Genomic DNA, 27,179 nt, shown 5'->3' with positions numbered 1-27,179 from the left:
TAGGCTACAGTCCATGGGGTCACAAAAAGTCGGACACAACTGAACGATTTCACTTCACACATCAGGCCCTGCATGTTCAACTTAATGGTGCAACCAGGAGATTGTCAGCTACACCTATAATGCCAGCTACTTGATAAAGATTTCCATACAGGTTGATAAGCAGCTGCTGACAAGAATCCCTTGAAGGTTTCTCAAGCCTCTAAACTTCTCTAACTGTCCTGTTTCCCTGGGGCCCTTAGACCTCTTCTTAAACTATCCACTGAAGAGTTAATATCTGGTCCTTCAGGGACCTTCTAAAACCCTGCCCTGACGTCCCAGCACCAATTCTGGGGAATTCTGACTGACGGTATTCATTAAGGATGCATTAACCACCATTGTGCTCTTGAGCCAACTGCCTGGGTTTGAATCCTATGTCTATCATATACTAGTTGTGTGATCTGGGGCTAATTAATCCTTATTTGACTCAGTTTTACTCATCTCTAAAATGGAGATGATAATGTATATATCTCGGGAAGTTATTTGAGACTAAATGCAGAGCATTTAGAAGAGCCTGACACATAATAAGTAAAATAAAATTGTTATTTTTATTATTTATGCATGTTAAGTCTATTCAGTCATGTTTGACTCTTTGCAAGCCTATAGACTGTAGCCACCAGGTTCCTGTGTCCATGGGATTCTTACCGAGTGAGAACTGGAGTGGGTTGCTATGCCTGCCTCCAGGGAATCTTCCCAACCTGCGTGTATGGGATTTAAGAACTTTTCTTCTTTACCACCTACTTTATACTTTAAATTGATTGCCAACATTTAAAAAATCACAGAATTTCTAGTAAAAATCCAGGTTTCTGGCATTCCTTGGAAATTTGGAGAACTGGCATCCCTGGGACCATATTTTGTGATGGCAACTCTTGGCCAGAGCCACATATTTGCTTCTTCTTTGGACTGATGTCAACTCATGTGTTCACCATCCAACCCATTGCATCTCTCTGTTCCTTGCTTAGCACTGAGTCTGCTATCTCGGAACTAGAATAGCCTAACTTTATCACTTTCTTTATAACATGGAAATCTTCAACTTCCATAACAACACTTTATTGCCTATACTAGATTGCAATATTCTTTAGGAAAAAGACCATGTTTTATTTTTTTTTTTTAATTTTATTTTATTAGTTGGAGGCTAATTACTTCACAACATTTCAGTGGGTTTTGTCATACATTGATATGAATCAGCCATAGAGTTACACGTATTCCCCATCCCGATCCCCCCTCCCACCTCCCTCTCCACCCGACTCCTCAGGGTCCTCCCAGTGCACCAGGCCCGAGCACCTGACTCATGCATCCCACCTGGGCTGGTGATCTGTTTCACCATAGGTAACATACATGCTGTTCTTTCAAAACATCCCACCCTCACGTTCTCCCCCAGAGTTCAAAAGTCTGTTCTGTACTTCTGTGTCTCTTTTTCTATTTTGCATATAGGGTTATCGCCACCATCTATCTAAATTCCGTATATATGTGTTAGTATACTGTAATGTTCTTTATCTTTCTGGCTTACTTCACTCTGTATAATGGGCTCCAGTTTCATCCATCTCATTAGAACTGATTCAAATGAATTCTTTTTAACGGCTGAGTAATATTCCATGGTGTATATGTACCACAGCTTCCTTATCCATTCGTCTGCTGATGGGCATCTAGGTTGCTTCCATGTCCTGGCTATTATAAACAGTGCTGCGATGAACATTGGGGTGCACGTGTCTCTTTCAGATCTGGATTCCTCAGTGTGTATGCCCAGAAGTGGTATTGCTGGGTCATATGGCAGTTCTATTTCCAGTTTTTTAAGAAATCTCCACACTCTTTTCCATAGTGGCTGTACTAGTTTGCATTCCCACCAACAGTGTAAGAGGGTTCCCTTTTCTCCACACCCTCTCCAGCATTTATTGCTTGTAGACTTTTGGATAGCAGCCATCCTGACTGGCGTGTAATGGTACCTCATTGTGGTTTTGATTTGCATTTCTCTGATGATGAGTGATGTTGAGCATCTTTTCATGTGTTTGTTAGGCATCTGTATGTCTTCTTTGGACACCTTATCTTTGACAAAGGAGGCAAGGATATACAATGGAAAAAAGACAATCTCTTTAACAAGTGGTGCTGGGAAAACTGGTCAACCACTTGTAAAAGAATGAAACTAGAACACTTCTTAACACCATACACAAAAGTAAACTCAAAATGGATTAAAGATCTAAATGTAAGACCAGAAACTATAAAACTCCTAGAGGAGAACATAGGCAAAACACTCTCCGACATAAATCACAGCAAGATCTTCTATGACCCACCTCCCAGAATATTGGAAATAAAAGCAAAAATAAACAAATGGGACCTAATGAAAATTAAAAGCTTTTGCACAACAAAGGAAATTATAAGTAAGGTGAAAAGACAGCCCTCAGATTGGGAGAAAATAATAACAAATGAGGAAACAGACAAAGGATTAATCTCAAAAATATACAAGCAACTCCTGAAGCTCAATTCCAGAAAAATAAACGACCCAATCAAAAAATGGGCCAAAGAACTGGACTGATGAAATTTAAACCAATAGTGATTTAAGATGATTTTAATCTTTATTCAGGAAAGAGTTATTAAAACACAATATAATTGTGAAAGAATATGTAATTGAGCAAGTTGAGTGGACAAATTTTTATGAATCACACAGATAATCTTATAAAATAGAAGTGGAATTTCATCTAGTTTGACTGTCTGCTATGGTGATATAGGAAGTTCCCCTAAGATTTAATCATGGTGAATCTGTTTCTGCATTGTCAAAATGTAGGTAATAACAAATGTTCCCTGAAAGTTGTGTTTAATTAGATGTAAAATATTTATTTTTTGATTATGAAAATACTTGTTAAATGTTAATATACTTGCAGGGTATGATTGTACTTATAGCAGTGTTTACATGAAAATACCAAGGTTCCAGAGAACTTGTATTTAGTAGAAAAGTCAAAATTAGGACTCAAATCACATGAATCTTGCATAGTAGAGTTTTTACTGAAACATCATTCACATTGTAACTAAACGTAGTTAAGGGATTAAAGAGAATAAAAATACTTTACTAGAGGTGGGGTAAACCTGGGATCCACAAAATTTGTCTCAGCTATTATAGAAATGATCATTTTAGTAAATAGGAGAAAATCAAAGGACTGAACTGAATGTATTCTTCATTTGAAAAAAAAATGAGCATTTATTTTGGAGTCCAGGAGTTTTATTGGTGAAATTCTCAGGTTAGGAACCAGATAAATTGTCCTTGTTTTTCTTTTAATAAACTCCCCATTTTGGTGTGTATTATATGAAGGCAGGTGAATATTACTAAAGTAAACTTCCTCTGGGCTTCAGTCTTTGGCATTTAGGAAGCAGGTTGGCATTTTGGAAACCAGAAGACCTGTCTGTACTCTCTACTTGCAACTCACTTCCATTGCTTTGGACAAGTTTTTCAGGGTCTCGCTTTTCAGTTTTGCTGAGGACATGTGCCTGACAGAGTGCTCAATTTTAGCACATTGTTATTTAGTTGCAATTAGAATTTGAAGCTGGAAGAAATCTTAAGGTTTGTTTCATTTGATTCCTTCAATCTGTATATGAGAGGATGCCTAATGGGTCAAACTAATACTAATGTTAGTCTACTCAATTTCCTTTGATACTTATGTAACTGGCCTAGTAAGTAAGTAAGTAAGTAAGTAAGTGTTAGTCGCTCAGTCATGCCTGACTATCTGTGACCCCATGTACTGCAGCCCACCAATCTCCTGTGTCCATGAGATATTCCAGGCAAGGATACTGGAGTGAGTTGCCATTTCCTTCTCCAGGGGATCTTCCCAACCCAGGGATCAAACCCGGGTCTCCTGCACTGCAGGCAGATTACCAACTGAGCTAAAAGGGAAGCCCCCTAGTAGCTAATTTTCTAAATAAGACTTTTCTGAAATAACCAGAGATATGAATATATGAAAACATTTACCAAAATTACAATTATATAATGTATATTTCTGGCAATGAAATTTAGAAATGGTGAATACCTACAATAAGACTAGTATATCACATCAGAATCTTATCCAAAGTCTGTAGGGAAAATTTGCACAAATATTTGAATAAAATTTTAAACTACTAGAAAAAAAAAAATAAATGACCATATGTAATAATAAATAGCACATAATCCAATATAAGATTATCTACAGTGAAACACCACAATTTTCTAAAAACTGAAACTTTAAAATCATATACTTTATCCTAGGAAGCATATCTTTTTTAAAAACATAACAATAATAACAATATATCATAACTACACATAGACACAAAAAGTTAAATTCATTTTTCCTATTTTAACATTCAAAGATTAAGTTGATATAATTGACAACGGTAAAGATGTTCACCAGCAACAACTCTAGATATATGTATATAACTTGCCTTCAGATATGGAAACTTCAGAAATGGCTCTTCAAAGAGAAAATGACTCAAAACATTTTAGAATATAGATTTTTGACCCTTACATTCTCTCCTTAAACCACAATGAGGAGTTTGTTAAAAAACAGTAAAATAGAAGTGTTATTATAATTCTTTCCAGATTTATCCAAGTTGTTGTAAATGGCAAAACTTCATTTTTATGGCTGATAATATTCCATTATGTATATATGCCATTTTATCCTTAGTGAAATAAGTTGGATAAAGACAAGTACTATATATTTTCTCTTACACGAGGATTTTAAAAAAACAAATGAACAAATACAGCAAAACAGAAACAGACTCACAGATACAGAGAACAATCTACCAAAGTGGGGAGAAGTGGGGAGGGATGGGTGAAATACTAGTAGATAATTAAGAGGTACAAACTACTAAATAAGCTACAAGGATATGATATGCAGCACAAGGAATATAGTCAATATTTTATAATAACTTTATATGGAGTATGTGCTATAAAAATATTGAATGTTGTACACCTGAACCTAACATAATATTGTAAGTAAATTACACTTCTTTAAAAAAAAAATAAGAATTGACTTGGTAGAAGTAATGACACCTAAACAAAATTTAACATGGCAGAATCTGTAGTTGGTACATTATGATGTGTATAAAGTATCTAGCCTTCTACACAAAAATGATTGATTCTTTTAGAAATTATTTCAGTGAATTAAAAATAAAGTGGATAATTGAAAAAGTCAACATCAAGTTTTAAGTTTTAAAATGCACTCATGTAGCTGTATGATGCAGGGAACTCAGACCTGGTGCTCTGTAATGACCTAAAGGGGTGGGATGGTGTGGGAGGTGGGAGGGAGGCTCAACAGGGAAGGGAACATGTGTATGCCTGTGGCTGATTCATGTTTATGTATGGCAGAAACTAACACAATATTGCAAAGCAATTATCCTCCAATTAAAAATAGAGTAAAAAAGAAAAAGATATATTCTTATTTATTTCAGCTGAGTTCCAAAACTGTAGGGGTGATTCTGTCTGCTGATGAGGCAGAGACATCAAAGTTCTGCATCTGCAGCCCTGCCTCAGTGTCCAGCTCCCTTGAAGAGCCCTTGAAAATTCTGTCAAAGGATCCTGTCAAAGATTATAACTAGGGTGTTGAAGTTAGGTTATTTTGTTTTAAAATGTTTTTCTTTAGGCTTTTCCAAGATATAAAGCACTTTGAGCATGACATTGTTTTACATATATAAAACAGTCACAAAATAGCATTGTATGAAAGCATGTGCTTTTTCAAAGTATTCAATAAATATTGATGCCATTAGGATGAGGGTAAGGAGAAGAGATGCCATATGACCCAGCAACCCCACTTCTGGGCATACACACCGAGGAAACCAGATCTGAAAGAGACATGTGCACCCCAATGTTCATCGCAGCACTGTTTATAATAGCCAGGACATGGAAGCAACCTAGATGCCCATCAGCAGATGAATGGATAAGGAAGCTGTGGTACATATACACCATGGAATATTACTCAGCTGTTAAAAACATTAGAGATTCTTTAAAAAGAGAGAAAAATTATAAAAGAGAGCTTTTTAGCTAAAATGGGTTTGGTGAAATTACTTAAGGAAAAAAAATAGTATAAAATATCCCAGAGTAAAAAATAATGATAGAAAATCTTGACTAGTTGGGCAACAGGTTTATTTATTTCATGATATTTTCTGTACCACATATAAAGGAGATAAAGAAAATTCATCTTGTCAACACAATGTTGAGCATCTTAATTTTGAATTATTCAAGTAGATGTGGAAATAACAAAATTTACCTTGCTTTAAAAGTCTCTATAGTCACTTTTATATTTGGCTATCCAATCATTTTTTCCCTTTATAATCATATTTATTTGCATATGCAATCTGTAATTTGACTTTTTGTTTATTGATTATTTTAGGACACAAGAGATGAAGGTAATCAGACTAAGCCAAGCAGTATGAGTAGATTGACGAGGACAAGAGAGAAAGTCACTAAACTACATATTTTTTCAACTGAAGTAGGAGTAATGGATATATCCAACTCAAAAGGTATCTTGTCATTATAATCCCTCAAGAACATATTATCAAAGACAATCCCTATCTGGTCTCTTTTTCATAAAGCATTTTTCTTTTTTTTCTATAGGAGAAGCAAAAAATTAAATAAAACTTACTCCTACATAGGCAACATAAAAGATGAACATATACATTTACAATATAAAATAATACAAATATTTAGAATGTAAAGGGAGTTAGAACTATGATAATAGTAGTAGGGGGAAAAGAGAACTGAAGGAACATATGAGTAAAAAGAGAGCATATTTCTGCTCTGAGAATGAGTGCAAAGATCATTACTGAGGGAGGCCACAATAAAGGAGTGGGTCATGTTTTCATACCACATTTTGGAATTCCAACTAGATTCCAATGAATTTGAAACAGCACTGAAACTAGGAGTTTGAACAGCTCTCTCAATTCAGGAACAGTAGTGTTCTAAGGCAGGGGCGGTAAGAATGGTCAGTGCCTGGCAACAATAAAATACAGGCAGACTTTTGTAGAGTCTGTTACTCTTTTTAAATTATTTACAGACAATTCATCTCCATATGACTTGCAACTAGGATGAACTGCCTCCGTGGTCCCTTATTTGATATGTCACTGCCTAGAAATAAATTATTTTCTTAAACATTCCTCTTCATATCATATTGAAAGACAGTTGAAAACAATTTCAGCATGTTTTAGCATTTTTCTTACTTTTTTAAAAATTGTAAATATAGTTGATTTACGATATTGTGTAAGTTTCAGGTATATAAAAGGTGATTCAGTTATATATAGTTTTTCAAATTATTTCCATTATAGATTATTGCAAGATATTGAATATTGTTCCCTGTGTTATATAGTAAGTCCTTGTTGCTTACATATTTTATATTTAGTGATATGTGTCTATCTGGAGAAGGAAATGACAACCTACTCCAGTATTCTTGCCTGGAGAAACCCATGGAAGAGGAGTCTGGTGGGCTATAGTCCATGGGATCGCAAAGGGTCGGACACAACTGAAGTGACTTAGCACACACACATTTGTCTGTCAATCCCATACTCCTAATTTTTTTTTCCCTCCCCACTCTCCCTTTCCCCTTTGGTAGCCAAAAGTTTATTTCTATGAACACCATAAGTCTACTACAGAAAACATAACTCTGTTTGTGTTTTATATATAGATGCATCTTATTTTTTTAGATTCCATGTGTAAGTGATATATATTTGTCTTTGTCTGATTTACTTCACTCAGTAGGATGATCTCTAGGTCCATACATGTTTCTGCAGATAGCAATATTTATTTTTTTTGGCTGAGTAATATTTCTGTGTGTGTGTGTGGGGGGGGGGGGGGGGCAATGGCAACCCACTCCAGTACTCTTGCCTGGAAAATTCCATGGACAGAGGAGCCTGGTGGGCTGCAGTCCTTGGGGTCGCGAAGAGTCTGACGCGACTGGGTGATTTCACTTTCACATTTCACTTTCATGCATTGGAGAAGGAAATGGCAACCCTCTCCAGTGTTCTTGCCTGGAGAATCCCAGGGACGGAGGAGCCTGGTGGGCTACCTTCTATGGGGTCACACAAAGTCAGAGACAACTGAAACGACTTAGCAGCAGCAGCAGTGTATATATATATATATATATATATGTATGTATATTATTGGTGCAAAAGTAATTGCAGTTTTGCTGTGTTGATCTTTGCTGTTTGATGTTGGAATACGTTCTTAAGTAAATGTGGTTATGTTATACATTATTTTAATGCAAATTTTTTTTATTTTTTATTTTTTTTTTTTTTGCTGATGACATTACTCGTTATATATTTTATATTTATTTTAGACTATGGAAATGATGTTACACAAAAAGCAAATTCAAGAGATTTTCTTATTCAAGTGCTAAATGGGTCATAAAGAAGCAGAAACAACTTGCAGCATCAACTCATTTTGTCCAGGAACTGGAAATGAACATATTGTGCAGTAGTGGTTCAAGTAGTTTTACAAAGGAGATGAGAGCCTTGAAGATGAGGGGCATAGTGGCCAGTCATCTGAAGTTGACAATGACGAACTGAGAGAAATCATGGAAGCTGATCCTCTTAAAACTAGACAAGAATTTGTCAAAGAACTCAAGTTTGACCATTTGTTTCATTCAGTATTTGAAGCAATTTGGAAAGGTGGAAAAGCTCAATAAGTGAGCTGACTGAAAGTAAAAACAAATCATCTTTTGAAGTGTCCTCTTCTCTTATTCTATGCAATGACAATGAATCATTTCTTGATCAAATTGTGATGTGAGGTGAAAAGTGGATTTTATATGACAGCCAATGATGACCAGGTCAATGACTGAATGGAGAAGAAGCTTCAAAGCACTTCCCAAAGCAAAACCCACATCAAAAAAGGTGCTGCTAGTCTGACCCACTACAGTTTAATGAATCCTGGCAAAAGCGTTATATCTGAGAAGTATGCTCAGCAAATCGATGAGATGCACCAAAAACTGCAACTCTTGCAGCCAGCATTGGTCAACAGAAAGGCCCCAATTCTTCTCCATGCCGACACCCTAATGCACATCACATAACAACTGCTTCAAAAGTTAAATGAATTGGAGTACGAAGTTTTGCCTCATCCGCCATACTCACTTTACTTTTTGCCAACTGACTATTACTTCTTCAAGCATCTCAACAACTTTTTGAAGGTAAAATGCTTCCACAGTCCGTAAGAAGCAGAAAATGCTTTCCAAGAATTCATCGAATCCTGAAGCATGGGTTTTTGTGCTATAGGAATAAACAAACTTATTTCTCATTGACAAAAATGTGTTGATTGTAATGGTTCCTATTTTGACTAATAAAGATGTGTTTGAGTTTAGTTATAATGGTTTAAAATTTGTGGTCAAAACCCACAATTACACTTTCACCAACCGAGTAATATACCAGTAATACCCTCCAGAGACACTTGGTGTGCACCAGGACCCAGAGACAGGAGCAGGAACCACCACAAGAGACTGAAGCAGGCCTGCCTGTGAGTGTTTGAAGGTCTCCTTCAGAGGCTTGGGTCAGCAGTGGCCTGCTATGAGGATGCAGGCCCTGGCTTCAGGAGTCCTGGGAGGAGTGGTGTGGGGGCATAAGTCCTCTTGGAGGAGGTTGCATCAGTCCCACCACACAGCCACCAGGTGGGCAATCCATGAATTGCAGAAAAATACCAAAGAAGTTCTCACACTGTTGCAAAAGTTCTAGGCGCCACCACAGACTTCCTAACCTGGGAATCCAGCAAAGGACTAAGAATACCAAGGGAATGTGGTGAAGGGCAGCAGGATTTGATTACGGAACTTCCACAGGACTGAAGAAACAGAGAGTCTTGGAGGGTACAGACAAAGCCTTGTGTGCACCAGGACCCAGGAGAAAGCAGCAATGGACCTACAAGGGGCTGAGCCAGACTGGCCTGGGAGTGTTTGCAAGTCTCCAGTGCAGGTGTGGGCTGACAGTGGCCTGCTTCAGGGTCAGGCACACTGGCAGCATTATTCCTGGGAGGCACCGTGTGCTGGCATAAGTCTTTTGGTCAGGTTAAAGTACAGGAAGAGCACAACCCCACCAATAAGCAGAAAATTGGATGAATGATTCACTGAGCATGGCCCTGCCTACCAGAACAAGACCCAGTTTTTCCCACAGCCAGTCCCTCTCATCAGGAAGCTTCCAAAAGTCTCTTACCCTCATCCTTCAGAGGACAGAGAGAGTGAAAACCACAGTCAGAGAAAATGAACCAAAATGATCATATGCATCACAGCTTTGTGTAACTCAATGAAACTATGAGCTATGCCATGTAGGGCCATCCAAGATGAATGGGTCAAAATGGAAAGTTTTGACAGAATGTGGTTCCCTGGAGAAGGGAATGGCAATCCACTTCAGCATTCTTGCTTTGAGAATCCCATGAAGACTATGAAAAGGCAAAAAGATATGACACAAAAGATATGAAAGGTGTCAGTAGGTGTCCAATATACTACTGGAGAAGAGCAGAGAAATAGCTCCATAAGGAATAGAGCCTGAGCCAAATTAGGCATACACAATGCCCAGTTGTGAATATACCTAATGGTGAAAGTAGTCTGATGCTGTAAAAAGCAATGCTGCAAGGAACCTGGAATGTTAGTTCCATGAATCAAGGAAAATTGGAAGTGGTCGAACAAGAGATAGCAAGAGTGAATCAAAATTTTAGAAATCAGTGAACTAAAATGGATGGGAATTGGTGAATTTAATTCACATGACCAATACATCTATTACTGTGGGCAAGAATCACTTAGAAGAAATGGAGTAGCCATCATAGTCAACAAAAGATTCAAAATGCAGTACTTGGGTGCAATCTCAAAAATGACAGAATGATCTCGGTTCATTTCCAAGGCATATCATTCAATATCACAGTAATCCAAGTCTATGCTCCAACCAATGATGCTAAGTGGAATAGTTCTCGAAGACCTACAAGACCTTCGAGAACTAACACCAAAAAAACATGTCCTTTTCATCATAGGGGATTGGAATGCAAATGTAGGAAGTCAAGAGATACCTGGAGTAATAGGAAAGTTTGGCCTTGGAATACAAAATGAAGCAGATTAAAGGCTAACAGAGTTTTGCCAAGAAAATTCAGTGGTCATGGCAAACACTTTCTTCAAAAAACACAGGGGATGACTTTACACATGGACATCACCAGATGGTCAATACCGAAATCATATTGATTATAGTCTTTGCAGCCAAAAATGGAGAAGCTCCACACAGTCAGCAAAATAAGACTGGGAGCTAACTGTGGCTCAGATCATGAACTCCTTATTGCCAAATTCAGACTTAAATGGAAACAGTAGGGAAACCACCTATTTAGGTCATCCAGATATGACCTAAATCAAATCCCTTATGATTGTACAGTTGAAGTGACAAATGGATTCAAGGGATTAGATCAGGTAAACAGAGTGCCAGAGGAACTATTGTTGGAGGCTTGTAACATTGTGTAGGAGATGGTGACCAAAACCATTCCCAAGAAAAAGAAATGCTACAAGTGAAAATTGTTGTCTGAGGAGGCCTTACAAATAGCTGAGAAAAGAAAATGCAAAAGAGAAAAGGAAAAGATATACTCATCTGAATGCAGAATTCCAAAGAATAACAAGAAGAGATTAAAAAGCCTTCTTAACTGAACAATGCAAAGAAATAAAAGAAAAATAATAGAATGGGAAAGACTAGAGATTGCTCAAGAAAATCTAGAGCTACCAATGGAACATTTCATGCAAAGAAGGGCACAATAAAGGACAGAAATGATATGGACCTAACAAAAGTAGAAGATTTTTAAAAGACGTGGCAAGAATACACAGAACTATACAAAAAAGTTCTCAATGACCCAGATAACCACGATGGTGTGATCACTCATCTAGAGCCAGACATCCTGGAATGCAAAGTCAAGTGGGTCTTAGGAAGCATCACTATGAGCAAAGCTAGTGGAGTTGGAGTTGATGAAACAGCTGAGCTATTTCAAATCCTATTGGTGATGCTGTGAAAGTGTTGCACTCAATATGCCTGCAAATTTGGAAAACTCAGCAGCAGAAACCAGGCTGGAAGAGATCAGTTTTCATTCCAATCATGAAGAAGGGCAATGCCAAAGTATATTCAAACTACTGTGCCATTGCACTCATAACATGTGCTAGCAAGGTAAAGTTCAAAATCATTCAAGTTAGGCTTCAACAGTACGTGAATTGAGAACTGTCATATATACAAGATGGATTTAGAAAAGGCAGAGAAATCAGAAATCAAATTGCCAACATACTTCGGATCCCAGAAAAATCAAGAGAATTTCAGAAAAACATCTATTTCTGCTTCAGTGAGTACGTCAAAGCCTTTGACTATGTGGGTCACAAGAAGCTGTGGAAAATTCTTAAAGAAATGAGAATACCAAACCACCTTACCTGTCTCCTGAGAAGCCTGTACTCAGGTCAGGAAGCAACAATTAGAACAAGATATGGAACCTCAGACTGGTGCAAAATTGGGAAAGGAGTCCATCAAGGTTGTATATTGTCAGCCTGCTTATTTAACATATGCAGAGAACATCATGCAATATACTAGGCTGGATAAATCTCAAACTGGAATCCAGATTGCTGGAAGAAATATCAATAACTTCAGATATGCAGGTGACACCACCCTTATGGCAGATAGTGAAGAAGTGAAGAGCCTGTTGACAAAGGTGAAAGAGGAGAATGGAAAAGCTGGCCTAAAACTCAACATTCAAAAAGCTCAGATCATAGCATCTAGTTCAATCACTGCATGGCAAATAGATTGGGAAATAATGAAAAAGTGACAGACTTTATTTATTTTCTTGGGCTCCAAAATCACTACAGATGGTGACTGAAGCCATGAAATTAAAAGACTTTTGCTCCTTGGAAGAAAAACTATGACAAACCTAGACACTGTGCAAAAAAGCAGAGACATCACTCTGATAGCAAAGGTCAAGTATGAATGTGATATTTGAACCATAAAGAAGGCTGAGTGCCAAAGTATTTAAGCTTTCAAACTGTGTTGCTGGAGAAGATTCTTGAGAGTCCCTTGGGCAGCAAGGAGATTAAACCAGTCAATCCTAAAGGAAATAAACCCTGAATATTCATTAGAAGGACTGATGCTGAAACTGAAGCTTCAATACTTTGGCCACTTGATGCGAAGATCTGACTCATTGGAAAAGACCATGATGCTGGAAAAGATTGAGGGCAGGAGGAGAAGTGGGTGACAAAGGATGAGATGACTGGATGGCATCATTGACTTAGTGGACATGAATTTGAGGAAACTCCATGGATGGTGAAGGACAGAGAAGCCTGGAGTGTTGCTGTCCATGGGATTACAAAGAGTTGGGACTGAGCGACTGAAAAACAACAACAAATATTCCACTGTATTTATCCCTCTCCAGTATTCTTGCCTTCAAAAGGTCATGAACAGAAGAACCTTGATACAGTCCATGGGGTCCCAAAACAGTCAGATATGACTCAGTGACTAAACAACAAAACAGAGCTTCGGGGGTTTCCCTTGTGGCTCAGTGGTAAAGACTGCACCTGCCAGTGCAGGAGACATGGACTTGATCTCTGCGTTGGGAAGATCCCCTGGGGAAGTGGAATCCCATTCTAGTATTCTTGCCTGGGAAATCCCAGGGAGAGATGAACCTGGCAGGCTACGGTCCAGGAGGTCAAAAAAGAGTTGGACATGACTTTGCAACTAAGAAACAAACAACAACAACATATACCACACTTTCTTAAGCTAGTCATACATTAATGGGCATTTGGATTGTTTCCATGACTCAGTTCAGTTCAGTCGCTCAGTTGTGTCTGACACTTTGCGACCCTATGGACTGCAGCATGCCAGGCCTCCCTGTCCATCACCAACTCCCAGAGTTTACTCAAATTCATGCCCATTGAGTCGGTGATGCCACCCAAACATCTCATCCTCTGTCGTCCCCTTCTCCTCCCACCTTCAATCTTTCCCAGCATCAGGGTCTTTTCAAATGAGTCAGTTCTTCACATCAGGTGGCCAAAGTATTGAAGTTTCAGCTTCAGCATCAGTCCTTCCAATGAACATTCAGAGTTGATTTCCTTTAGGATGGACTTGGATCTCCTTGCAGTCCAAGGGACTCTCAGGAGTCTTCTCCAACACCACAGTTCAAAAGCATCAATTCTTTGGCACTCAGTTTTCTTTATAGTCCAACTCTCACATACATACATGACTACGGGAAAAACCATAGCTTTGACTAGATGGACCTTTGTTGGCAAAGCAATGTCTGCTTTCTAATATGCTGTCTAGGTTGGTCATAAATTTTATTCCAAGGAAAGAATGTCTTTTAATTTCATGGATGCAGTCACCATCTTCAGTGATTTTGGAGCCCCCCAAAATAAAGTCTCTCACTGTTTCCACATGTATTTGCCATGAAATGATGGGACCAGATGCCATGATCTTAGTTTTCTGAATGCTGAGTTTTAAACCAACATTTTCACTCTCCTCTTTCACTTTCATCAAGAGGCTTTTTAGTTCTTCACTTTCTGCCACAAGGGTGGTGTCATCTGCATATCTGAGATAATTGATATTTCTCCCAGCAATCTTGACTCTAGCTTGTGCTTCACTCAGCCTAATATTTCTAATGATGTACTCTGCGTATAAATTAAATAAGCAGGGTCACAATATACAGCCTTTACATACTCCTTTCCCGATTTGGAACTAGTCTGTTGTTCCATGTCCAGTTCTAACTGTTGCTTCCTGACCTGCATACAGATTTCTCAAGAGGCAGGTAAGGTGGTCTGGTATTCCCATCATTTTAAGAATTTTCCAGAGTTTGTTGTGGTCCAAACAAGTCAAAGGATTTGGCGTAGTCAATAGAGCAGAAATAAATGTTTTTCTGGAACTCTCTAGCTGTTTCAATGATCCAATGGATGTTGGCAATTTGATCTCTGGTTTCTCTGCCCTTTCTAAATCCAGCTTGAATATCTGGAAGTTCACAGTTCACATACTGTTGTAGCCTGGCTTGAAGAATTTTGAGCATTACTTTGCTAACATGTGAGATGAGTGCAGTTGTGTGGTAGTTTGAACATTCTTTGGCATTGCTTTTCTTTGGGATTGGAATGAAAACAGACCTTTTCCAGTCCTGTGGCCACTGCTCAGTTTTCCAAATTTGCTGGCATATTGAGTGCAGCACTTTCACAGCATTGTCTTTCAGGATTTGAAATAGCTCAACTGGAATTCCATCACCTCCACTAGCTTTGTTCGTAGTGATGCTTTCTAAGGCTCACTTGACTTCACATTCCAGGATGTCTGGCTCTAGGTCAGTGATCACACCATTGTGATTATCTGGGTCGTGAAGATCTTTTTTGTACAGTTCTTCTGTGTATTCTTGCCACCTCTTCTTAATACCTTCTGCTTCTGTTATATTCATACCATTTCTGTCCTTTATTGAGCCCATCTTTGCATGAAATGTTTCCTTGGTATCTCTATTTTTCTTGAAGAGATCTCTAGACTTTCCCATTCTATTGTTTTCCTCTATTTCTTTGCATTGTTTTCTAAGGAAGGGTTTCTTATCTCTCCTTGCTATTCTTCGGAACTCTGCATTCAGATGGGTATATCTTTCCATTTTTCCTTTGCTTTTAGCTTCTCTTCTATTCACAGCTATTTGTAAGGTTTCTTAGACAACCATTTTGCCTTTTTGCATTTATTTTCCTTGTTTAGACTATTGTAAATAGTTCTGTTATGAACACTGTGGTACACATATTCTTTCAAATTAAAGCTTTCATCTTTTCTGGATATGTGACCAGGAGTGTGATTTTGGATCATATGGTAGCTTTATTTTTAATTTTTTAAGGAACTTGCATATAGTTTTCCAATAGTGGCTGCACCCATATTCCTACCCATTTTTTTCTGACCAACAGTATAAGAGGATTCCCTTTTCTCCACCCCCTATCAAATATTTATTTGTAGACATTTTGGTGATAGACATTCTGACTGCTGTGATGTGATACCTCACTGTGGTTTTGATTTTCCATAATTGGTGATGTTGAGCACCTTTTCATTTGCCTGTTGGCCATGTTGGTGTCTCTTTGGAGAAATGTCTACTTCATTTTGCACAAATGGCCATACTACCCAAAATAATCTGCAGAATTTAATCAGAACCTTATCAAATTAGCCAGGAAAATTTTCACAGAAGCATAACAAATAACTGTAAAATTTATATGGAGCCACAAAAAGACTCAGAATTGCCAAAGTCCTGAGGAAAAAGTACAAGCTGGAGGTCTAATCCTTTCAGATTTCAGACAATATTGCAGAGCTACAGTAATCAAAACACCATGGTATTGGCACAAAAGCAGGCAAACAGATCAATGGAACAGAATAGAGAGCCTAGAAAGAAACCCACATACCTAAAGTCAATTAATCTTTGTCAAAGGAGGCAAGCCTATACAATGGAAGAAAAAAAAAAAACAGTCTCTTCAGCAATTGGTGTTGGGAAAGCTGAACAACTGGATATAAATCAATGAAATTAGAACACTCCCTCACACCACACACAAAAACAAACTCAAAATGGTTTAAAGACCCAAATATGCCATGACACAATAAAACACCTAGAAGACATAAACTGTGACAATATTTTCTTACATCAGTCAATATTTTCTTTAGAGCAAGGCAAAAGAAATAAAAACAAAAATAAAAAATGGTACCTAATTAAATTTAAAAGCTTTTGCAAAGCAAAGAAAACCATCAACAAAACACAAAAGACAATCTATGGAATGGGAGAAAATATTTACAATGGCATGACCAACACGGGATTAATATCCAAAATATTTATACAACTCAGTATCAAGAAAACAACCTAATCAAAAATGGGCAGAAGGTCTTTACACTCTTCTCTGTTTCTACAGAAAAGAATAGAAACCTCAGCGTGTGCCACACACTGGCAGATACCAACAAACCAGTCATGGCGCCTGGCTCTCCTGAATCTCATTTGACACCAGATGACAAAGACTCCAAGGATCAGACAGTAGTGATAAAACCATTGCCCCTGCCAACATTAATCATTGCTCCTGATGGTGAATTTCACCCAAACTCCAGTGAAACTGGTAAGGTCTATGGAACAAACTGGTTTATGGGTGTAGCCGCTAATCTCAAATTTGTATCTGAGTTAATGATAGTGTGATGTTGGATGTTAGCTTGGGAGTCAGAATACTAGTAATTTTTACACCTATCACTTTATAAAAATGTTTTCGTTTTCTTTGCCCAGTAGGCTGCTAACCTGAAAAATGAGAATTTGCAATGGATGATCTCTCAAATCTTTTCTAAAAGTGAAAATCTGTTATTCTATTTTTTTTTTCTTTTTTAGATTCTATTCCCATGCAGGTCGTTGTAGAGTATTGAATAGAGTTTCTTGTGCTACACAGTAGGTTCATTAGTTATCTGTTTTATATATAGTAGTGCATATATGTCAATCCCAATCTCCCAAGTTATCCATCCCCCATTCCCTACTTGATATCCCTGTTTGTTTTCTATATCTGTGACTCAATTTACGTTTTGTTAATAGGATCATTTTTACTATTTTTTTTTATTCTTCATATTAACAATATAATATGGTATTTGTTTTTGTCTGAATTACTTCACTCAGTATAACAATTGTTAGATTTATCCATGTTGCTACAAATGGCATTATTGCATTCTTTTTTATAGCTGAATAATTATCACTGTATATATGTGCCACCTCTTTATCATTTCCTCCATGGATTGACATTTAGTATTGCAAGTAGTGCTTCAGTGAACCTTGGGGGTGCATGAATCCTTTTGAATTATGTTTTTTTCTGGATATATGCTCAAGAGTGGGACTGCTGGATTATATGGTAGCTTTATTTTCAGTCTTTAAGGAATTTCCATAGTGTTCTTCATAGTGGCTGTACCAATTTACATTCCTACCAACAGTGTAGAAGGATTCTCTTTTCTCCATACCCTCTCCAGCATTAAATGTTTGTTGGTTTTTTGAAGATGGCCATTTTAACTGGTGTGAGGTGATACCTTATTTTAGTTTTGATTTTCATTTGTCTAATAATTAGTGATATTGACCATCTTTTCATGTGCCTCTTGGCCATTTATATGTCTTCTTTGGAGAAATGTCTATTTAGATCTACTTGTTATTTTATTGGATTGTTTGTTTGTTTTTATATTGAGCTGCATGTGCTTTTTGTATATCTTGGAGATTTGTCCCTTGTTGGTTGCTTCATTTGCAAATATCTTCTCCCATTCAGTGAGTTGTCTTTTCTTTTTGCTTATGGTTTTCTTTACTGTGCAAAAGCTTTTAAGTTTAATTAGGTCTCATTTATTTATTTTTGTTTTTATTTTCATTACTCTTGGAGCTGGATCAAAAAAGATATTGCTATGTCAGAGAGTATTTTGCCTATGCTTTTCTCTAAAAGTTTTTTTCAGCATAGTTCTGAAAATCCTAGCCACAGCAATCAAAGAGGAAAAAGAAGGAAAAAGAATCCAAATTAGAAAAGAAGCAAAACTGTCAGTTTTTGCTGATGACATAATACTATACAAAGAAAATCCTAAAGATGAAACTATTAAAATTCATGAGTGAATTCAGTAAAACTGCCAGATACAAAATTAATACAGAGAAATCTCTCTCATTTCTACATATTAACAATGAAAAATCAGACAGAGAATTAAGGGAGCAATACCATTTACCATCACATCAAAGGGAATAGAATACCTTTGAATAAACTTACCTAAGGAGAACAAAATACCTGTACTCTGAAAACTTAATATAATTATGACAGAAATTAAAGACGACACAACAGATAGAAAGATATACCATGTTCTTGGATTAGAAGAATCAATATTGTTAAAATGACTACTGAAGGCAATCTTCAGATTCAAAGCAATCTCTATCAAATTACCAATAGCATTTTCACAGAATTAGAGTGAAAAGTTTCGCAATTTGTATGGAGACATAAAAGACTCCAAATGGCCAAGGACAATCTTGAGAAAGAAAAAGAGATTCTTCTAAAATCTGTTCCCTGATTTCAGACTATAGTGTTGTATTTGTTTAGTCACTATGTCTTGTCTGACTTGTTTGCAACCCTATGGACTGTAGCCAGCCAGGATTCTGTATCCATGGAATTTCCCAGGCAAGAATACTGGAGTGAGTTACCATTTCCTTCTCCATGGGATCTTCTCAACCAAGGATCAACCCATGTCTCCTGCCTTGGCAAGCAGATTCTTTACCACTGAGCCACCAGGGAAGCCCTCATACATAGTACAAAGCTACAAATGAAAAAAAAAAAAAAAAGCTACAAATGAAAACACTATGTTACTGTCACAAAAACAGAAATATAGATCAATGGAATTGGATAAAAAACCCAGAGACAAACCCACATACCTATGGTCATTTAATCATTTAATCTGTGACAAAGAGGGCAAGAATATACAATGGAGAAAAGTTAGACTCTTCAGTAAGGGGTGCTGGGAAAGTTGAACAGTTACATGTAAAAGAATGAAGTTAGAATACCACACACAAAAATAAACTCAAAATTGATTAAATACATAAAATTAAGGTCAGATACTAGAAATTCTGCTTTTCTAAATTTGTGGGTTATCAACAACAATATAGCTATTTTGACCTATGAGTGTATTGGTCAAAAAATTGGGATCCTTGAGATAGACACTAATTTAAAATAATTTAAAAGCTATTTATTTCACATGGGAATTCATGATGAAAAGACTGAAGAAACAAGATTTGGAAAGGTAGAAATATATCAGGGTGTGAAGTTAGAAGTACAGTGTCTACCAGCTGTTCACACTTCTGACACAATTTTCAAGATGAGATGTTCCCTAAATTTTTTTTTTTTTTTTTTGGATAATTGGCTACAAGAATTCAGAACTCACTGAAAGCTATTATGCTCAAGACTATGGTTTTTTACAGTGAAAAAAATGCAGATTAAAGTCAATCAATGGAAAAGATTCATGATGAAGTGTCCAAGGAACTTCTAAGCATGTAGCTCCCATTTGTTCTCTCCTAATGAAGTCATTTATTTTGGGAAGCTACAAAATCACTGCAGATGGTGATTTCAGCCTTGAAATTAAAAGACGTTTACTCCTTGGAAGGAAAGTTATGACCAACCTAGATAGCATATCAGAAAGCAGAGACATCACTTTGCCAACAAAGGTCCATCTGGTCAAGGTTATGGTTTTTCCAGTGGTCATGTATGGATTAGTTGGACTGTGAGGAAAGCTGAGCACCAAAAAATTGATGCTTTTGAACTATGGTGTTGGAGAAGACTCTTGAGAGTCCCTTGGACTGCAAGGAGATCCAACCAGTCCATCCTAAAAGAGGTCAGTCCTAGGTGTTCATTGGAAGGACTGATGCTGAAGCTGAAGCTCCAATACTTTGGCCACCTCATGTGATGACCTGACTTATTGGAAAAGACCCTGATGCTGGGAAAGATTGAAGGCAGGAGGAGAATGGGATGACAGGGGATTAGATGGCTGGATGGCATCACCAAGTCGATGGGCATGAGTTTGAGTAAACTCTGGGAGTTGGTGATGGACAGTGAGGCCTGGTGTGCTGCAATTCATGGGGGTCACAAGGTGTCGGACACAACTGAGCAACTGAACTGAAGTGAAGTGAATGAAGTCATGGACAGCACTATTCTCTTGGCAATGACTTGCGACAAAGTAATTGAAGTATTGCCAACCAGGGATGCTCACCTGAGCTTTGGTGTGCCCAGTCTTTATTGGAGCTTCAAAGTCAACTCCACAGTCAGTTCCACATAGCTGACCTCAGTTTCCAGGTCCACTGGGGTCAAGTTGATACCACATGACTCAATAATAAATGACATCGCTGGACTTTCTACTATGGCCACAGACCAAAGACATTCTGTCCTTATCAGACAGGACATTCTAAGGGATTAGCTAGTACCCACCAGGGCTAAGTGTAAAGGCCAGAGCTCTTTTGGGGCAAGGTAAAATTCTCTATTACATACAAGGCCTAAGGATGACAGAGAGGCCAAGTGTGAACACTGTCAGGACTCCATATATATCAGTTTTCTGTTGTCTCTGAACAAATTTATCATTGTAAAAGAACACAATTCATTATCTCACAGTTATGTACACTAGAAGTTTCGGTTGGCACAGTTGATTTCTCTACTTCAAGTATGGCAAGGTCAAAGTCAAGGTGTTGGCCATCTCAGATTTTAGCCAGAGACTCTAAGAAGCAATACACTTCAAAGACCATTTAGACTTGGGAGAACACTGTTCTTTGCAGTCACCGGACTGAGGTTCCTGGTTCCTTGTTGCCTGCCAACTGGTGTGGTTCTTAGCTCCTGGAAGCCTCTGATTCTATATCTCTGCACCAGTTGTGCCTCAGATCCTTCTCATGTTTGGGATTTCTCTGAACTCTTTGTTTTTCACACATCTTTTCTGCCTACAGCTGAATAAATTTCTCTCCTTTTAAGGGCTCAACTGAACAATCCAAGACAATATCCCTGTTTTAAAGTCCATAACCTTAATTACTTCTGCAAAGTCCCATTTTCCCTGCAGTTTAACATATTCTATAAGTTCCAAGGTTTAGGGTATCAATATCTTGGGGAAAATTCATATAATCTCTCATCTCTACAATTCTCTACGGCTTCATGAATTTCTCCATGAAGCAAAGAACATGAGCACCAACAACCTCTAAGTATCAATGTCTATTATATTAATACAAATACCGAGAGGCCAGGCAGATAATGCCGATGAATGAGATGGGCTGTTGAGAAAGTAATGAGTGCAGTCTATGAGGAAACTAGAGCAGAGGATGATAAACTATGACCAGGTGCAAGCTCAGCTTACTGACCAGTTTCAGTAAATAAACTTGTATTTTCTATGTCTCTTTTTATTCTATAATGACAGAGATGACGTGTCAACCAACACAGACCACATGGTTTAAAACACTGCAAATATTTACTATGTGCCCATTTACAGAAAACATTTGCCAACCCATGAATTATAAGCTGCATACGTACCCCATTTGAAGGCCACCTCAGAGTCCCAACCAATGGTTGTGGTGGACAAATGTTCACCCAGTGTTCCCCAATCTCTCTCTTTTTTCAAGAGAAGTTTGAGCTCAAGATTTTTATATGAAAATTTCTAATATGTATGTCAACTAGCTTTAAAAAGTTTCCAAAATCCTAGGAAGGCTAATGAGAAAACATCTGCTGGTCGCATTGGCTCTTTCATAATTTGTGGCTTTTGTTTGATGTAGTTTCAGCCATAAGAGAGAAGGAATTTAGTCTCAATATCTGAGGAGAGAACTGTGTCATGAGCTCTCTTTGCACCAATCAGCTATGACAAGGGGTGTGAATACAATTATTGATTGACTCAATTTGGTTAATTCAGAATCTTCTGCTTTGGCCTAGAGGTAGATTTTTTATAGGTCCTAGGCATGAGAAAGTTCACAACTCCAAACAAACCACCAATAAATAATTTCAAAATAAATATTAAGGTCAATCTCCAAAATAAATGTAAGGAATTTCAACATGATATTTTCTTCTCTGTAATAACTACTTTGAATTTATTAAAACTCTATTTTTTCAAGAAGCAATTCCCCCCACTCTGACTTTTTATTGTTTTTGTCCTGGTTTTCATGCCAGGTTATCCTGCATTTCCTCTATAAAAGAACAATGATTTAATTTATTAATTCTCTGAGAAGAAGAGAAAGGAAAACACCACCCAGGAGCCACACTGTAAGAAAACAAATGACCCCTGAGCTGACAAATTTCTGCCTGCTCTTCATCTTACATCTGGGAAGTGTTGACCTAAACATTTCATTATAACTAGCAAGTATGATTTATTTGAAGAAAAGAAATTCAGACAATTCAGATTAGTTGATGCCTTGGAAATGAAATTTGATTGAATAAGACTCTCATATTTGGTAAAAGAATTAAACTTATAAATAAAAAATTGATACTTAGGATACATATCGAAACATATGATGCCAATTTTTACCTTTTAATTAGACAAGGTCAAAGCACACAAGATGCATTAATTAATTAGTTAAATCACATTAATTATTAAATTATGAAAGACATAGCCAGTGAGTGCCTGTGATATATCTGTTCTGCTACAGGTACTGGAGATATAGCATTAAGTAAATAAATAAATAGGCAAGCTCTCCTGGAGGTGACATGAAAGCAGGGAAAGACAGTAAACATGTATTAAATAATATGGCAGGTGGTGAAGAAAATGGAAACTGGTCAGTATATTATTATAGGCTGAATTCTGTCTTCTCAAAATTGATATGTTGATGTCTTAATCCCTAGTACCTTACAATGTGACTATATTTAAAGACAGAATGTTAAAAGACGTAATTATTGTTGAATAATGTTGAATAAGGTCTGTCTCCCAAGGTTCCAAATTAGGAAAAGAATACATCAGGCTGTATATTGTCACCCTGCTTGTTTAAATTATATCCAGAGTATATCATGTGAAATGTCACACTGAATGAAGCACAAGCTGGAATCAAGATTGCCAAGAGAAATAGCAATAACCTCAGATATGCAGATGACACCACCCTTATGGCAGAAAGCAAAGAGGGATTAAGGAGCCTCTTGATGAATGTGAAAGAGGACAGTGGAAAAGCTACCTTAAAACTCAGAATTCAAAAAACAAAGATCATGGCATCTGGTCCTATCACTTCATGGCAAATAGATGGGGAAACAATGGAAACAGTGACAGACTTTATTTTGGGGAGCTCCAAAATCATGGCAGATGCTGACTGCAGCTGTGAAATTAAGATGCTTGCTCCTTGGAAGAAAAGCTATGACCAACCTAGACAGCATATTAAAAAGTGGAGACATTACTTTGCAGACAAAGACCCAACTAGTCAAAGCTATGGTATTTCCAACAGTCATGTATGGATGTGAGTGTTGGACCATAAAGAAGTTTGAGCACCAAAGAACTGATCCTTCTGAACTGTGGTGTTGGAGGACTCTTGAGAGTTCTTGGACTGCAAGGAGATCAAACCAGTCAAACCTAAAGGAAATCAATCCTGAATCTTCATTGGAAGGATTGATGCCAAAGCTAAAACTCTAATACTTTGGCCACCTGATGTGAAGAGCTGATTCATTAGAAGAGACCCTAGGAAAGATTGAAGGAAGGAGGAGGATGGGATGACAGAGGACAAGATGGTTGGATCACATCACCAACTAGATGGACATAAGTTTGAGCAAGCTCTTGGAGATAATGAAGGACAGAGAAGCCTGGTGTGCTGCAATCCATAGGGTTGCAAAGAGTAGGACATGACTGAGTGACTGAACAACAATGACAAGATTTGTAGGGTGGGCCCTAATCCAATATGTCTGGTGTGGTGTCCCAATAAGAAGGGAAGATTAGGAACCATACACACATAGGGAAAACCATGTGAAGAAGATGGCCATCTACAAGACAAGGAGAGAGGACTTCAGAAGAAACCAACCAATGCTGCTGACACCTCGATCTTGGATTTCTACCCTTCAGAAGTGGAAGAAAATATCTGTTTAAGCCTCCTGGTCTGTGGTGCTTGTTATGGCAATTCTAGGTACACTCACTGCCCAGCCATAGTGCAACTTGGTGATCTTAGAGTGAATCAGAGGTTTTAACCTGTCCACATTCTGATCAAATCTCATAGAATTAATACTTCAGGTGATTTTTTTCAGCATTTTCACCGTGGCAAATTATCCCCCCTTTGCATTTGATGGCATGTTTATTGCCTATAGTTTTCTCACTCAATAATATAAAGCTCTGTTAGGGTGTCATTCTTTTTCTGACTGCTTCCTAGATATGTGTCCAGTATAAATAGTATGTGGTAACAACAACAGCAACAATAAAAAAAACTATATTGAGTGGATAAATATTTTTCTTATTTTAAAATAACATACATTTATTATAGTAATTTTATTTTTTTTAGTAGAAACGTATAGATTTTTTTTAAATGCAAAGCAATATAATATGCTGAGCATGTACATATGTTGTAAAAAATTCAAACATACAGGAAAAGATACACACAGACTTCAGAATAGTAATAATTTTAGAAGGCACAGATAAAGCAAAGAACTAGATTATCTGTGATTGTATTATTGGTGAACCAGTTAAATGACTTTATTTCTTTAATAAGAGTTTTACATTGCTAATATATTTATAGTTTACATGTAATTGCTTATTACATTTAAAATACTAATTATCTGAAATTTTCCATATTTTAAAGTGCCTATAAATTTTATTTTCTTTAAGGGGAATTATTCATTTTGGGCAAAACACCCAATAGTTCATAATAAGTTGGAAACACAGCAACTGCTAATTTAACATAAAACAATGTAACTGCTAGAGCTTGTTTGTGTTAAATAGAAGGTAGTTATGAAGCCTATGGAGCCTCAGAGAAGCAAAATTTATCAGTGACAAGAGAGCATTCTTAATATATTTGCATAAGCGGAACAAGTAACTTGTTTTCCACATGCTTCATATACTTAAAATCTACTTAAGCTATGTTTTTAAATTGCCAGTCTTTTGGTTTAAAAGCCTAACTACATCTCAAAAAGTGATATTCAAGAATCGTTTTAAAATTACAACTGTTCAATGTCAGTGATATGATAGATTGATGTATTCAGGTTCAGACATGATCATGGCACCATTACCAGAGTTAGAGTAGTTGTATCAAACTGATAGATTTAAGAAGCATTGATATGGTGCTTATTGTCTACCAGAAACTCTTAAGTAACTTGTTTAATCATCATAACAAGCCCATGAAGTAGGTAATATTGTGTCAGTGAGAAAGCTGAGGCACTTAAGAAAGTTGAGATAAGAAAAGTCACCAAGGCAAAGGCAGGATATGGAGGGAGGCAGATGAACATCAGTGTTTGTTCCAAATCATTACAGTCTGTTGCCTCACCAAAAAGTTTAGACTGTATCTAACATTTGTGATGCATGCTGTGGGTCTGAGCTTTCTGTAGGCTTTACATACATTCAGTTGTTTTATGGTATTGAGCCACCACTGGGAATCAAAAGGTCTGGATTCCAGTTTTAGTTTTGGTGAAGGACAAAGAGTGTGATTCAGGGAACCTGGCTGTACTTTTCTGGGATTCAAGCTAATGAATTGGTTGAATTAGATGATTTATCTCCAAAATTTCTTCTAATTCTAAAGTTTTAGAATTTGTAGACTATTTTAAAAGTCATGAAATGAATATATATTTTTTAGTTTTTAAGTTTTTTAAACTGAATACTCAGCCTATATTTTTCATCTTCTACACTCTCATTCTTGAAAAAAACTTTTATTTAAAATTTATTTATGTATTTTAAATGAAACAAAGATGAATATTTTTAATGATAAAAGGTAAAGAATCTGCCTGCAGTGTGGAAGACCTGGGTTTGACCCCTGGATTGGGAAGATACCTTGGAGAAGGGAAAGGCTACCCAGTCCAGTATTCTGGAGAATTTAAGAAGCATTAAGAATTCCAAGGACTATACGGTCCAAGGTGTTGAAAAGAGTCAGTCACGACTGCGTGACTTTCATTTCACTCACAAAAAAATAGACATGATAAACCATTAGACACCTTAACAACAAGGAAACAAAGACACACATAGGAAAAATCAGAAGAAATATATGGGAAAAGAAAAAATACATAACCTTAGTGAGACATATTAACATTTCTCTAAGAACATTTTATCAAGTGAAGAAAAAATAAGAATAGGATCCTCTTGAATGTTGTTATTAATAATTTAAATATAATAGATTTATATTTAGCTAATTTATATTAATCACATCCTACACAAATATATTTAAAATTTTGTATCTCATACCTTGTTATTAGATGTCCGTAGGACATTTAGAAAAACTGGCAAAAAGATAAACACTACTAAATTTCAAAAAGTAAAATTCTTTTTGTGTGTGATTCAGTTATACATATACATATGTTATTTTGAACTTATTTTTCATTTTAGGTTATTGCAAGATATTGACTATAGTTCCCTATGCTATACAGTAAACCTTTGTTGCATGTTGCATATATACTTTTTTAAATTAGAAATGTAGCTTTCGGGAGGGGAGGAGCTAAGATGGCAGAGGAATAGGACGGGGAGACCACTTTCTCCCCTACAAATTCATCGAAAGAACATTTGAACGCTGAGCAAACACCACAAAACAACTTCTGATCGCTAGCAGAGGGCATCAGGCA

General features: G+C 37.0%; 1 protein-coding gene across 1 annotated transcript in view; it reads left to right on the top strand.

Annotated features, from left to right (window-relative positions):
- Nucleotides 1–6,444: 6,444 nt before the first annotated feature.
- LGSN (lengsin, lens protein with glutamine synthetase domain) overlaps nt 6,445–27,179 on the top strand; it is a 28,731-nt gene continuing 7,996 nt past the window's right edge. Inside the window, exons 1-2 of the mRNA XM_065927963.1 lie at nt 6,445–6,513; nt 16,875–17,072. Of these exons, the coding sequence (XP_065784035.1) occupies nt 6,492–6,513; nt 16,875–17,072 (220 nt within the window). The 5' untranslated portion in view covers nt 6,445–6,491. The remainder of the gene's footprint in view (nt 6,514–16,874; nt 17,073–27,179) is intronic.

The sequence above is a fragment of the Muntiacus reevesi genome, chromosome 3, assembly GCF_963930625.1.
Source record: "Muntiacus reevesi chromosome 3, mMunRee1.1, whole genome shotgun sequence".
Lineage (NCBI taxonomy): Eukaryota > Metazoa > Chordata > Mammalia > Artiodactyla > Cervidae > Muntiacus > Muntiacus reevesi.
The sequence above is the reverse complement of the archived record's forward strand: the minus strand, read 5'-3'. Positions and strand labels throughout refer to the sequence as shown.